This window comes from Scyliorhinus canicula, chromosome 9 (genome assembly GCF_902713615.1).
Source record: "Scyliorhinus canicula chromosome 9, sScyCan1.1, whole genome shotgun sequence".
Taxonomy (NCBI): Eukaryota; Metazoa; Chordata; class Chondrichthyes; order Carcharhiniformes; family Scyliorhinidae; genus Scyliorhinus; species Scyliorhinus canicula.
In genome coordinates, this window is record NC_052154.1 from 79,193,092 (window position 1) to 79,207,220 (window position 14,129).

At 52.8% G+C, this 14,129-nt stretch overlaps 1 protein-coding gene and 1 long non-coding RNA gene across 3 annotated transcripts in view; one reads left to right on the forward strand and one right to left on the reverse strand.

The window, feature by feature from the left end:
* LOC119971459 overlaps positions 1-14,129 on the forward strand; it is a 67,826-nt gene that overhangs the window by 26,653 nt on the left and 27,044 nt on the right. The window lies entirely within an intron of this gene.
* Positions 13,295-14,129, reverse strand: part of ccdc113 (coiled-coil domain containing 113) — a 47,225-nt gene continuing 46,390 nt past the window's right edge. For both annotated transcript variants that reach the window (XM_038807018.1, XM_038807019.1), the window contains exon 9: positions 13,295-13,581. In XM_038807018.1, the coding sequence (XP_038662946.1) occupies positions 13,492-13,581 (90 nt within the window). In that variant the 3' untranslated portion in view covers positions 13,295-13,491. The remainder of the gene's footprint in view (positions 13,582-14,129) is intronic.

The following is a 14,129-nucleotide window of genomic DNA, read 5'->3' on the forward strand; positions in this document are numbered from 1 at the left end:
CCATCTGCCTCGAACACGGTGTACTTGCGGTCACTCGCACGGATGGGAAGCTGGTGATAGGTGGACTTAAGGTCCACCGTGGAGAAGACTTTGTACTTCGCGATCCTGTTAACCAGGTCGGAAATACGAGGGAGAGGGTACGTGTCCAGCTGTAGATGGTCTGACTGTAGTCAATGACCATTCGGTATTTCTCCCCAGTCCGAACTACCAGCACTTGGGCTCGTCATGGACTGTTGCTGGCCTCGATGACTCCTTCCTTTAGTAGTCTCTGGACCTCGGACCTGATGAAGGTCCGGTCCTGGGTACTGTATCGTCTGCTCCTAGTGGCGACGGGTTTGCAATCCGGGGTGAGGTTCGCAAACAAGGAAGGGGGGTCCACTTTGAGGGACGCGAGGCTGCAGACTGTAAGGGGGGGAATAGGGCCGTCGAATTTAAAGGTCAAGCTCTGCAGGTTGCACTGGAAATCAAGTCCTAAGAGTGCCGGTGCGCAGAGGCGGGGGAGGACGAGGAGTTTGTAATTTAAAAATACCCTCCCCTGGACTGTGAGGTCCGCTACGCAGCACCCGGTGATGTGGACGGAGTGCGAACCTGAGGCTAGAGCTATCTTATGCTTGACCGGGTGAACAGGGAGCGCGCAGCGTCTTACCGTATCGGGGTGGACAAAACTCTGTGCTCCCGGAGTCTAGTAGGCAGCTCGTTTCGTGTCCATAGAGAAGGATCTGTGTCGTCGCCATGGAGAGCGTGCTTGGTCACGACTAGTCGAGAGTCACTGCAGCGAGTCGTGGCAGGAGGTCTGGGTCATCTTCGCTTGCGGAGTAGTCGCTGGTGGGGTCCTCTGTGTTGGTTCAAAATGGCGGCGCCCATCGGCCGTACGGGGAGTCGGGGCCCCAAGATGGCGGCACCCAGGACCCACACGTGGAATCAGGGCCCCAAGATGGCGGCACCCAGGACCCACACGTGGTGTCCGGGACCCAAAATGGCAGCACCGTGGGTCACACGTGGTGGCTAGAGGCAGGGGCAAAGAGGTCCGTGGGTCGCTCGTGGTGGCCGGGAGCGGGGGCAGAGAGGCCTGTGTGCCGCGTGGGGCCCTGGGGAAGCGCGGGGGGGCGGTCGCTGCGCGGAACAGCAGCGAACCAACTTTGATTGGCAGGCCACTGAATAATGACCTTTCTTACCGCAGCTCTTACATACTGCGGAGCGGGCCGGACAGCGCGGGGCGGGGGTGCTTGGCCAGGCCACAGAAGTAACAGCGGGGCCCCGTGAGCTTATCAGGGCGTCCCGCAGCGCAGGCCTGTGAGGGAGTCGGTGTCAGCGGGGGACAGGGGGGTTGCGTGCCACGTTGCGGGCAGGCGCAATTTCTCCCCAAGACAACGAGGACCCGATAAAATTCATCAAGGGACTCACCGGGGAACTGTTGCCTTGTAGCCAGGAGATGCCGTGTGTATACTTGGTTGAACAGGCCCGAGAAAATGTCCTTTCAGAAGATCCATGGCCGCGTCATAGTCTTGTTCATCCTCAATCATCGAGTAGACGGCGGTGCCCACGCACGAGTGGAGGATGTGGAGTTTCTGCTCCTTGGTGAGTTGGCTGCCTGTGGTGGAGAGGTAGCTGTTGAAGCACGCCAGCCAATGTTTAAAAGTTGCTGACGCGTTTGTAGCATGCGGGCTGATGCGGAGGCAGTCTGGTTTGATCCGAAGCTCCATTTCAAAATTCTAGTTGATTAAATTGATGTACCATCAATTGGACTCGAGTCGTGAAGAAGTTCCAAATATCAGGCTTTAATCAACTAGTTGTGTGCCCGGCAGTCGACTTACAGAGAAAGGCCGACTGCCGGGTCCTACGGGTTCTTATACCCCGCCTCGTAGGCGGGACTACTTGCCTCTCGGCCAATGGGTGAGCAGTCACATTACTGGCCTCAACCAATCAGCAGAGAGGCACATGACCGACCGGAGCCAATGGGCAGCGAGTGCTCTGCACCAATGGCAGATAGGTACCGTAAACCTCCTAGTCATACCACCACACATACAGACCTATGTCTCTCTTAAACACTGATGTAAAAGACCTAACGAAAGCACTGGTGAGGTGCCTGGAGAGCTGCCTGCCTGAAGTGATCGCGGAAGATCAGACCAGCATTGTCAAGGGCAGACAACTAACAGCGAACATCAGATGCCTGCGGAATGTAATAGTGATCCCATCAAGGGAGATGACACCGAGATGATTGCCTCCCTGGATGCTGAGAAAGATTTTGATCGAGTAGAATGGAGGTACCCTATGGAGGTGTTTGAACAATTTGGGTTTAGACCAGGGTTCACTGAGTGGCCGAAGCTCCTGTACAGCGCTCCTAAGGCGAGCTCCAAATACTTTTGGCTGCACAGGGAAACAAGGGAGGGATGCCCGCTATCCCCGCTGCTATTCACACTGGCAATTGAACTATTGGCCATTGTCCTCAGATTGGTGGAATGGTTGATGGGCATTCAGAAAGGAGGCAGAGAGCATAGACTCTCACTATACGCAGATGATCTGCTCCTCTACGTGTCGAACCCCCTAGCCAGCATGGGAAGATAACAGAACTTAGGTTACAAACTCAACCTGGGAAAGAGCAAAATCTTCCCAATGAACCCCTCGAGAGGGAGCAGTGGAGCTGGAAGGCCTACCATTTAAAGTGACCCAAACCAAGTTCAGGTACTTGGGGATACAAGTGGCCTAGACCTGGACAAGGCTCTCCAAGTGGAACCTCTCCAGCCTGGTGGAGGAGGTGAAGAGGGACCTGCAAAGATGGGACTCACTCCCTCGTTCCCCAGCGGGCAGGGTACAGTCAGTCAAAATGAACATGCTGCCTAGGTTCCTCTTCGTATTCAGATCACTCCCAATCTTCATCCCCAAATCCTTCTTCACCAGGGTGGACAAGTTAATCATGGCCTTTGTAAGGCAGCACAATGGCAGTGGTTAGCACTGCTGCCTCATGGCGGCAAGCACTTGGGTTCAATCCCAGCCCTGGGTCACTGACCACGTGGAGTTTTCATATTCTCCCCGTGTCTGCGTGCTCACCCCACAACTCAAAGTTGTGCAGCTGGTGGATTGGCCACTCTAAACCCTTAATTGGAAAAAAAATTAATTGGGCACATTAAATTTATAAAAAAATAAAGAAATAAGAAAAGAAAATCAGGCCTTTGTCGGGGGGGGGGAGGGGATCCCTAGGATAGGCAAGAACATCTTACACCGATGGGGGACATGTGGGAAGCCTGGCCGTACCGAACCTCCTTTCTACTACTGGGTGGCAAATATAGAGGGTGAGGGTGTGGCTGAGAGAACCAGGGGGAACTGGAAGCAGACAGGGTCCATAAAGAGGAAGCCTCCTGCATGGGAACGTCGCTCCGAGCACTGGCCATCGCACCACTCCCAGCCCACCCCACACACACACTCCAGGAGTCCAATGACAGTGGCCATTCTAAGGAAATGGAATCAGTTCAGGCACAATGTCCATAGAGTCCCCCATCTGCACAATCGTAGGTTCACACCGGTGAGGATAGACGGCACAATTGGCACGTGAAGGGAAGAACAGAGGGATACAGAAAGTAGTAGATATGTTTTTTTTTTAAAATAATTTTTATTGAATTTTTCAAAATACAAACATTTTAACCCCCCCTACATTTACATTTAAATTATAACAAAACAAAGTCAAACCCCCCTACTTAACAAGGAAAAGAAAAAGAATCCCCCCCCCCCCCTACCCGCGCATCCCCCCCCCCCCCCCCCCCCCCGCGCCGGCGAACCGACAGTCAGACCAACTTATCATTTCTAGCAGCGTCCTCGGGCAGGCCTTGCCCGTGCCACCGCCGCTACCGTACTTCCTTCGTCGTTTTCCCCCCTCCCCCCCCCCCCCCCCTCCCCCCCTCCCGCCCTCCCCTCCCCTCCCGGGTTGCTGCTGTCATGGCCTCAGTTTCTATCTCTGATCCAAGAGGTCTAGGAAGGGTTGCCATCGCCTGGAAAACCCTTGCACCGACCCTCTCAGGGCGAATTTGATCCTTTCCAATTGGATAAAGTTTGCCATGTCGTTTAACCAGGTGTTAACACTCGGAGGCCTTTCGTCCCTCCACTGAATCAGGATCCTCCTCCGAGCCACCAAGGACGCAAAGGCTAATATTCCAGCCTCCCTCGCCTCCTGTACCCCCGGTTCCACCCCAACCCCGAAGATCGCAAGTCCCCATCCTGGCTTGACCCTGGACCCCACCACTCTCGACACCGTCCCTGCCACCCCCTTCCAGAACTCCTCCAGTGCCGGACATGCCCAAAACATATGTGCATGATTCGCAGGGCTTCCCGAACATCTAATACACCTGTCTTCACCCCCGAAAAAACCGACTCATCCTTGTCCCCGTCATGTGGGCTCTATGCAGTACCTTAAATTGAATGAGACTTAGTCGCGCACATGACGACGACGAGTTAACCCTCTCCAGGGCGTCTGCCCATGTCCCGTCCTCTATCTGTTCCCCCAGCTCTAACTCCCACTTATCTTTCAGCTCCTCTACTGGTACCTCCTCCACCTCCTGCATAATCTTATAGATGTCCGAGATCTTCCCCTCCCCGACCCAGACCCCTGATAGCACCCTATCACTCACCCCCCTGTCGGGGAGCGCGGGGAACCCCGCTACCTGTCGTCTGGCAAATGCCTTCACTTGGAGGTACCTGAACGTGTTCCCGGGGGGAGCCCAAATTTCTCCTCCAGCTCTCCCAGGCTCGCAAACCTCCCCTCTATAAACAAGTCCCTCAGTTGTCTAATACCCGCCCTCTGCCAGCTCTGGAATCCCCCTCCTGTGTTTCCCGGCGCAAATCTGTGGTTCCCTCTTAGTGGTGCCCCTATCAGACCTCCCACTTCCCCCCTGTGTCGCCTCCACTGCCCCCAGATCTTGAGGGTGGCCGCCACCACCGGGCTCGTGGTATACCTCGTGGGAGGGAGCGGCCATGGTGCCGTTACCAGTGCCCCTAAGCTTATGTTGCCGCAGGACGCCCTCTCCATGCGCTTCCAGGCTGCCCCCTCCCCTTCCATCATCCACTTTCGTACCATCGATGTATTTGCCGCCCAGTAATATCCGGAAAGGTTGGGTAACGCCAGCCCTCCACTATCCCTACTCCGCTCCAAAAAGACCCTTCTAACTCTCGGGGTGCCATGTGCCCACACATACCCCATGATACTACTCGTTACCTTCTTGAAAAAGGCCCTGGGGAGGAAGATGGGCAGACACTGGAACAAAAACAAGAACCTCGGGAGGACCGTCATTTTAACTGACTGCACCCTCCCTGCTAGCGACAGCGGCACCATGTCCCACCTCTTAAACTCCTCCTCCATCTGCTCCACCAGTCTGGAAAAGTTCAACTTGTGTAGGGTCCCCCAGTTCTTTGCCACCTGCACCCCCAAATACCTAAAACTTTTAACTGCTCTTTTGAAGGGGAGCCTCCCAATTCCCTCCCCTTGGTCTCCCGGGTGTATTACAAAGACCTCACTTTTCCCCAGATTTAATTTATATCCCGAAAAGTCCCCGAACTCCGCTAGTATCCCCATTACCTCCGGCATTCCCCCCTCCGGGTCTGCCACATACAACAACAAATCATCCGCATAGAGCGAGACCCGATGTTCCTCCCCTCCCCTTGTCAGTCCTCTCCACCCCCCTGAACCCCTCAGTGCCATCGCCAACGGCTCAATCGCTAATGCAAAGAGTAAGGGAGATAGGGGACATCCCTGCCTAGTACCTCGATGGAGCCCAAAATATTCTGACCTCCTCCCGTTTGTTACCACACTTGCCATCGGAGCTGAATAGAGCAGTTTTACCCACTTGATAAATCCCTCCCCAAACCCAAACCTTTCCAACGTCTCCCACAAGTATTCCCACTCCACCCTGTCAAATGCCTTCTCCGCGTCCAGCGCTACCACTATCTCCGCCTCCCCTTCCACTGCTGGCATCATAATCACATTTAACAATCTCCGAACATTTGTGTTAAGTTGGCGTCCCTTCACGAACCCCGTCTGGTCTTCATGGACTACCCCTGGCACACAGTCCTCTATCCTGGTTGCCAGGACCTTTGCTAACAGCTTGGCATCTACATTTAAGAGGGAGATAGGCCTGTAGGACCCGCACTGGACCGGGTCCTTGTCCCGCTTCAAAATCAAGGAGATCAGGGCCTGCGACATTGTTGGAGGCAGAACCCCCCCCCTCGCGCGCCTCATTGAAGGCTCGCACCAGCACTGGACCCACCAAGTCCACAAATTTCCTGTAAAACTCCACCGGGAACCCATCCGGCCCCGGCGCCTTCCCCGCCTGCATCTGGCCTATCCCTTTAATTAGCTCCTGCAGCTCTATCGGCGCCCCCAACCCTTCCACCAGCTCCTCCTGTACCTTTGGGAACCCCAATTTGTCGAGAAAGTTCTTCATTCCCCCTCTCCTCTTCGGCGGTTCAGACCTATACAATTCCCTATAGAAGTCCCTAAAGACCCTATTCACCTCTTGCCCCTTCTGCACTACATCCCCACCCCTCTCTCTCACTCCCCCAATCTCTCTGGCTGCATCTCGCTTACGAAGCTGGTGTGCCAGCATCCTGCTCGCCTTTTCCCCGTACTCATACGCCGCACCCTGCGCCCTTCTCCACTGCATTTCCGCCTTCCTAGTGGTCAGTAGGTCGAACCTGGCCTGCAAGCTACGCCGCTCCCTTAATAGCCCCTCCTCTGGCGCCGCCGCATATTTCCTATCTACTTCTAGGAGCTCCCCCACCAGCCTCTCCCTTTCCTGCCTCTCCTTCCTCTCTCTGTGTGCCCTTATGGAGATCAGCTCTCCTCTAATCACTGCTTTCAAGGCCTCCCAGACCGTCCCCACCTGCACCTCACCTGTGTCATTCGTACCCAGATAGTTCTCAATGCCCGTTCTCACCCTTCTGCACACCTCTTCGTCCGCCAACAGCCCTACATCCAGGCGCCACAACGGGCGTTGGTCCCGCGCCTCCCCCATGTCCACGTCCACCCAATGTGGTGCATGGTCCGATATCGCAATGGCCGAGTACTCCGTGTCCTGCACTCTCGGTATCAGCCCCCTGTTCAATACGAAAAAATCGATCCTAGAGTACACTCTGTGGACGTGGGAGAAAAAAGAATACTCCCTCGCCCTAGGCCTACCAAATCTCCATGGGTCTACCCCTCCCATCTGCTCCATGAACCCCCTTAACACCTCTGCCGCTGCCGGCCTCCTATTCGTCCTGGAACTCGATCTATCCAGCCCAGGGTCTAACACCGTATTAAAGTCCCCTCCCATGATCAGGCCCCCTGCCTCCAGTCCCGGGATGAGGCCCAGCAGGCGCCTCATAAAACCCGCGTCGTCCCAGTTCGGGGCATACACATTTACCAGTACCACACTCTCTCCCTGCAGCCTACCCCTCACCATCACGTACCTGCCCTCCTTGTCTGCCACCACCTCTGCCGCCACAAACGACACTCTCTTTCCCACCAAAATCGCCACCCCCCGGTTCTTGATATCCAAGCCTGAGTGGAACACCTGTCCCACCCACCCCCTTCTCAGGCGGACCTGATCTGCTACCCTCAAATGAGTCTCCTGCAGCATTGCTACATCAGCCTTCAGTCCCTTCAGGTGTGAGAAGACCCTTGATCTTTTGACCGGCCCATTCAGCCCCCTTACGTTCCACGTGATCAATCGGGTCGCAGAGCGACCCGTCCCTACTCCCTGTCGATTAGCCATGTCTTGTCCCTTGCTCGCCCCGGGTCATCCCTTCTTTTCTGACCCGCTTCCCATAGCGATGGCCCCCCCACCCCCCCCCGGCTCTCCCCTTCTCGTCCCTGGTCTTTCTAGCAGCAACCCGGTGTCCCCCCCCAGTCCCCCCCCCCCCCCCCCCCCCCCCCCTGGCTAGGACCCCTCCTAGCCGCGATGTACCCCACATCGTACTCCCGAGAGTCAGCTGGTCTCCGCTGACCCGGCTGCTCCTGCCACATTCCGACTCCTCCCGGTTCACCCCATCTGCGCCCGTGAAAGATCCCCTTAAAACCCCCGAGAAAGACCCGCATAATCAACCCGCTCCCCCCCGTCCCGTCTCCCCAACTTAACGATATAAATACAAATACCCAATGGCAACTAAATACATAAATACTTAACTACATACTTAAATAACAAAATAATTAACTAACTATCAACTAACCGCGTGCCCAACCATCACCCTCCATCAAACAGTATAAATAACCGCAGATAACCATAACCCGAAAAGAAAAAAAAGAACCAAAAAACCCCCCCAAGCACCCAAAGAAAAAGGGTAAGAGGGGTAAATAACTAAGGGAAATTGGAAACGGGAAAAAACACCCCATAAGAAGCCAACGACCCACAATAGAGATTTCAACAGTACAAATATACAGAAACACCCAACAACTCGAAACCTTCAAAATATTCAGAAAAGTCAACCGTTCGAGAAAAAACACCCCAAACACTCCACGAAACTGTTACCCAGTTCCGACCTGGCCTGAAAAAGAAAAGGGCCACTTGCACAATCAAGAGTCCCCCGGCGGCTACGACCGCCGGTGCTCCCAGGTTTTAGTTCGTGTCCAACTTTTCCTCTTGTACAAAGGTCCAGGCCTCCTCTGGGGACTCGAAATAATGATGTTGGTCCTTGTAGGTGACCCACAAGCGCGCCGGTTGCAACATTCCAAATTTGATCTTTTTCGCGTGTAGCACCGCCTTTGTCCGGTTGTACCGGGCCCGCCGCTTTGCCACCTCCGCACTCCAGTCCTGGTACACCCTTACCGTCGAGTTCTGCCACTTGCTGCTTTTCTCCCTTTTAGCCCACCTCAGGACTTTCTCTCGATCACTTAGCCGCTGGAACCGCACCAGCACCGCCCTCGGGGGCTCGTTTGCCCTAGGCCTCCTGGCCATGACCCGGTATGCCTCTTCCAATTCCAGGGGCGCCGGACCGGCCCCTTCCCCCATCAGGGAGCTCAACATCTCCGCCACATATCCCGGGAGATCCGACCCCTCCAGGCCTTCTTCCAGGCCCAGGATCCTCAAATTTTTCCTCCTCATCCGAGTGTCCAGCTCCTCGAAGCGGCTCTGCCACTTCGTGTGGAGTGCCTCGTGCACCTCCACCTTTGCCCCGATGACTGTGGCCTCCTCCTCCCTCGCGGCCATCTCCTGCTGCAGATCTTTAATCGACGCCTCTTGGATCGCCTGGGCTCCCACCAACCTGGTGGCCGTCGCGTTCATGGACTCTAAGAGTTCCACTTTCATCTCCGTGAAAAAAACGGAGGAGAGCGGCCTGCTGCTCCTCCGCCCATTTCTTCCACTCCTCCGGTGCACCGCCGGCCGCCATTTTGATTTTCTTCCCCCGCTTTTTTTGGGGAGCTGCTGCCGTTTTTCTTGCCGCTCCACTCCGGGTACCGACCATAAAATCGGTCTAGTTCTCCTCAGGGGACCTTCCCCCACCGGGATTCGTTTTTTCAGCGCCGTTGGGGCCCTCCAATTGGCCCAAAAACACCTTTGTTGCAGGAGCTTCCAAATGTGCGGCTTAGCTAGTCATAGCCGCAACCGGAAGTTGAAAGTAGTAGATATGTATGTGGATGATAGACTGGTGACCCTGATAGTCCAAACGCTATCCATCAGAGTTAGCATGGTTTTATGAAGGGCAAATCATGTTTGACTAATTTGCTAGAGTTCTTTGAGGATCTAACAAGTAAACTGGATAATAGTGATCCTGTAAATGTAGTATATCTTGACTTCCGGAAGGCGTTTGATGAGGTGCCACCCAGAAGGTTAATTAACAATCTTAGATCACATGGGATTAGGGGTAATTTATTAGCTTGGGCAGAAGATTGGCTGATGGACAGAAGACAGTCGGGATAATTGGGTCTTTATCTGGATGGCAAGATGTAACTAGTGCCATCACTGATGCAACAGAGTGCCATAGAGTTCGATCCTTGGGTACCAGTTATTTACAATGTATATTAATGACTTGGATACAGGGATAGAAGGTTCCATAGCCAAATTTGCAGATGACACAAAAATAGTTTGGACAGTAAGTTGCAATGAGGAAATAAGAACTTACAAATGGATATAAATAGTGTTAGGAGAGTGGGCCAAAATATGGCAGATGGAGTTTAACATGGATAAGTGTGAGGTCACGGATTAGGTCAAAAAAATGGGAAGGCAACTTATTATCTAAATGGGGAGCGACTTCGGGGTGCTCCGATGCAGAGAGATCTGGGGGGTCTTCATTCATGAGTCATAGAATACAAGCATGCAGGTGCAGCAGATAATAAAGAAAGTGAATGAATGTTGGCATTTATAGCTAAAGGAATAGAGTATAAAGGTAAGGAAATGTTGTTGCAACAATACAAGGCATTGGTGAGATCACACCTGGAAGTTCAGAGGAGGTTCACTAGGTTGATTCCAGAGATATGGGGCGCGATTCTCCGCTGCCCACGACGGATCTGAGAATAGCGGGAGGGCGTCCCCGACATTTTTCATGCCCTCCCGCTATTCCCCCCCCCCCACACACACGGCCGCCCCACGACACAAAACGGCCGCAACATGCCCGTTCTGGGCATCCAGGGCCCCGATTGGCACGGCAGTACCACGGCCGTGCCAAGGGGGGCATGGGCCCGCGATCGGTGGGCACCGATCGCGGGCAGTGCGTCCGTAACGGACGCACTCTTTCTTCCTCCGCCGCCTTTCTTTCATCGCTAAGGCCGCGATGCCGTGCTTCACGGGGCCCCGCTGCTAGCCCCGCCCGGGGGGGGAGAGAATCGGGTCCCGGGAGGGGGCGCGGAGGATGCCGTGAAACACGGTCAGTTTCACGGCAGCCTTTATGACTCGCCGCATTTACGGAGAATCGCGCCCCCGGGATTTGTTGTATGAAGAGATTGAACAGTTTAGGCATATTCTCTAGAGTTTAGAAGAAAGGTGATCAAATTGAGGTATACAATATGATAAATGGTATGGATAAGGTAGACGTGGAGCAGATGCTTCCTCTTGTGGGGAATTCTAGAACAAGAGATCATGGGCGGGATTCTCCAACCCCTCCCCCCCCCCCCCCCCCCGCGCGAATCACGCGACACCGCTCCGACGCCGGTCCGCCGACTGAAGAATAGGCGCCAATGACGCCAGCGCGGTCGGCGCAGCGCCAGTCGGGGGCTGCCCCCGGCGATTCGCCACGCTCGACAGGCCAAATGCCTGATGAGTCCCGCTGGCGCCGTTAGCAGCTGGTCCTACCCGGCGGGACCTCAGCGTTCATGCTGCAGGGTCCGTCCTGGTATGGGGGAGGGGGGCCTCCAAGGTGGCCTGGCCCACGATCGGGGCCTACCAATCAGTGGGCGGTTTATTCCGGGGGGGGGGGGGGGGGGGGCCTATGTTCCACCGTGCCGGGCCCCTGGGGGCCGGCTCGGAGAGCGCAGCACACGCGCATGCGGGAACTTGCACCTGCCATGCTGGCGCCTGTATCGGCAGCTGGAGCTGCGTGAGGCTCTCCAATGCAGTGCTGGCCCCCTGTGCGGCGCAGGACCGCTGATCCTAGGGGCCAGATGACGCTGTCGTAAATCGCTCCGGCGTTTATGACGGCGTCAACACTTAGCCCCAGGATCGGAGAATCCCGCCCCATAGTCTTAGGATAAGAGGTAGCAAATTTTAAAATGAATTTGAGGAAAAACTAATTCTGCCAACGGGTTGTGAATCTGTGGAATTCGCTATCCCAGAGTGCAGTGAATGCTGGGACAGTGAGTAAATTTGAGGAGAGACAGATTTTTAATTGGTAATGGGTGGAATGGCTATGGAGAATGAACAGGACGGTGGAGTTAAGGCCAGAATGTGATCAGCGATGATCGAATGGCGGAGCAGACTCAATGGGCCAAATGGCTTAATTCTGCTCTTATGAACTTTCAGAGAGGCTCCAACTTCCAAAAGGGAACAAGCTCCAGTACCTGCAGCTGAGTGACTTTCTCCGCAAGGAGACAAAAATGTTCCCCCAGAGACCCGGACACACAATGGTTGGGCTGGACTGGTTAGGGGATGACAAATATGGCAACATCTACAGACGACTCGAAGAAAACGTCAGGACCCCACTGGACAAGACCAAACGGAAATGGGAGGAGGAGCTGGGCATGGAGATAGGGGGAGGATCGAGCCACTGCACAGAATCAACTCAAACTCCTCTTGCGTCGGGCTACGCCTGATGCAGCTTAAAGTGGTGCACAGAGCACACTTTACTAAGACACGCATGAGCGGGTTCTTCCCGGATAAGTGCGAGCAGTGTAAGGGCGGCGAAGCCAACCACATCCCCATGTTCTGGTCCTGCCCCAGACTCGGAGTTCTGGATGGCCTTTTTTGATTGTGTTCCATTCTAGGTTGTGGGGTTCAAGATGGAGCCGTGCCCTACTATGGTGGTCTTCGGGGTGCCGGAGCATCCAGAGCTCTGGACATGGAGGCCGTGGCTTCACTGATCAGCAGGTGGAGACTTCTGCTAAGTTCCAGGACTTCGGAGTGTCTCTCAGACCTGATAGAGTTTCTGAAACTAGAAAAGATGAAAGTCTTGATAAGGGCGTCCAAAGAGAGATTCCATGACACGTGGAAGAAGTTTACAAACCTCTATGCAGACTTGTTTTCAACCAGCAACTAACTTGGGGGGGGGGGGGGGGGGGGGGAAGGGGGGGGCAAGGAGCACCGCAGGGATGAAAGGGAGCAGAGGAGAAACAGGGAGGAAAGCCATTTGCAGGGAGGGATACTATCCCTCCCACACATGTCAAACCGGGAAGGCGGACTGTCCAAACCCTTCTCGAGAACTCAAGCGGAGAACAGGACTTACCCACCACCAGCAAACAAATGTAATTATAAGCAATGTAACAATGAAAAAGTTCTGGCAGTAATTATGAATACAAATGTAAAGTTGTGTATAATTCTTAGTACTAAATGTTAAAAATCTCAAGAAGAACACTGAAATAAAATGTATGGTACACACTAATGGAAAGTGTAAGGAAATGAAATTACTTGGACTACCGTCACAGACAGGGTGGCAACTTGTAATACTTGTCTTGGTGTAGTTATTATTTTGGTTATTATTATTGTTTTTATATTGTTCTGCAAAGTTTTGATATTAAGTGCAAAAATTCCAATAAAAATATATATCTTTTTTAAACAGTGCAGCGGGATGGGTTTCTTAAAGGTAATCCCGAAATACAGCGCTGTGACATGCCCTCAACGTTACATTTTTAACTGTTAGTTTGATAGTAACAACAGAATTAGGAGGTTGTAAGTAGGCAACAGAGCAATGAATCAATAGCTGGCTTTATTTATTTGGAATAATAATAGAATCAGATTATCAGCATGAACTTGACTGTCTTTTGCAGCTAGGTTAAATTAATTCTTCATTCTGAGAAACCTTTTCCTTTGGATTCCTGTGAATGTTGCTCCCTTGTCCAGTTGGTGCTAAAATTCTGGTATCAAGAATCTCTCCATGTCCTGGTCACTCTCTGCTGGTTTTATTCATGTCCTGATCTTGATCGTTGTACATTTTTATGTTCTCCCAGGTTTTACTGTAAGTTTTATGCGCAAGCTGAAAAAAGTTTAAGTGTTAGTTGATTACTACTTGATGTTCAAAATATTATCTCTTTTTCCTGTAATTACCTGTATCTCTTGGAGTCTCTTTTTTTTTTACTTCCAAGAAAACCTTCTGAGTGACTCTGTGGGGCAAGTCTTCACTTTCAGACCACTGGACCGAAAATAGAATCAAACTATCCTTTTTAAAATCCTTACGATTCCAGTTGATACTATAACTGGACAGGATAAACCCAGAATGGAACTCAAGCTTAAAAGATCGTAACTTTTTTTTTAGAAAACGTGGAGGGAACAGAATCACGGGACCGGTAATTTTTTTGTAACAACAAAAAATATATATTAAACATGAAAAAAACTGGATGATACAATATTTCTTTACTCCCCTTTAGTTTAACAAATATAGCCAGGTTTTAAGATTAACATGGTTTACAAAATATATCTTAAGCAACAGCAGTTTCAGCAATACAATGTCCCTTTAAACACACAAGACTGGCTGTGATCAAATACACTCTCTACTCTGAATATCTGTGGATTTCTCTGCAGAAT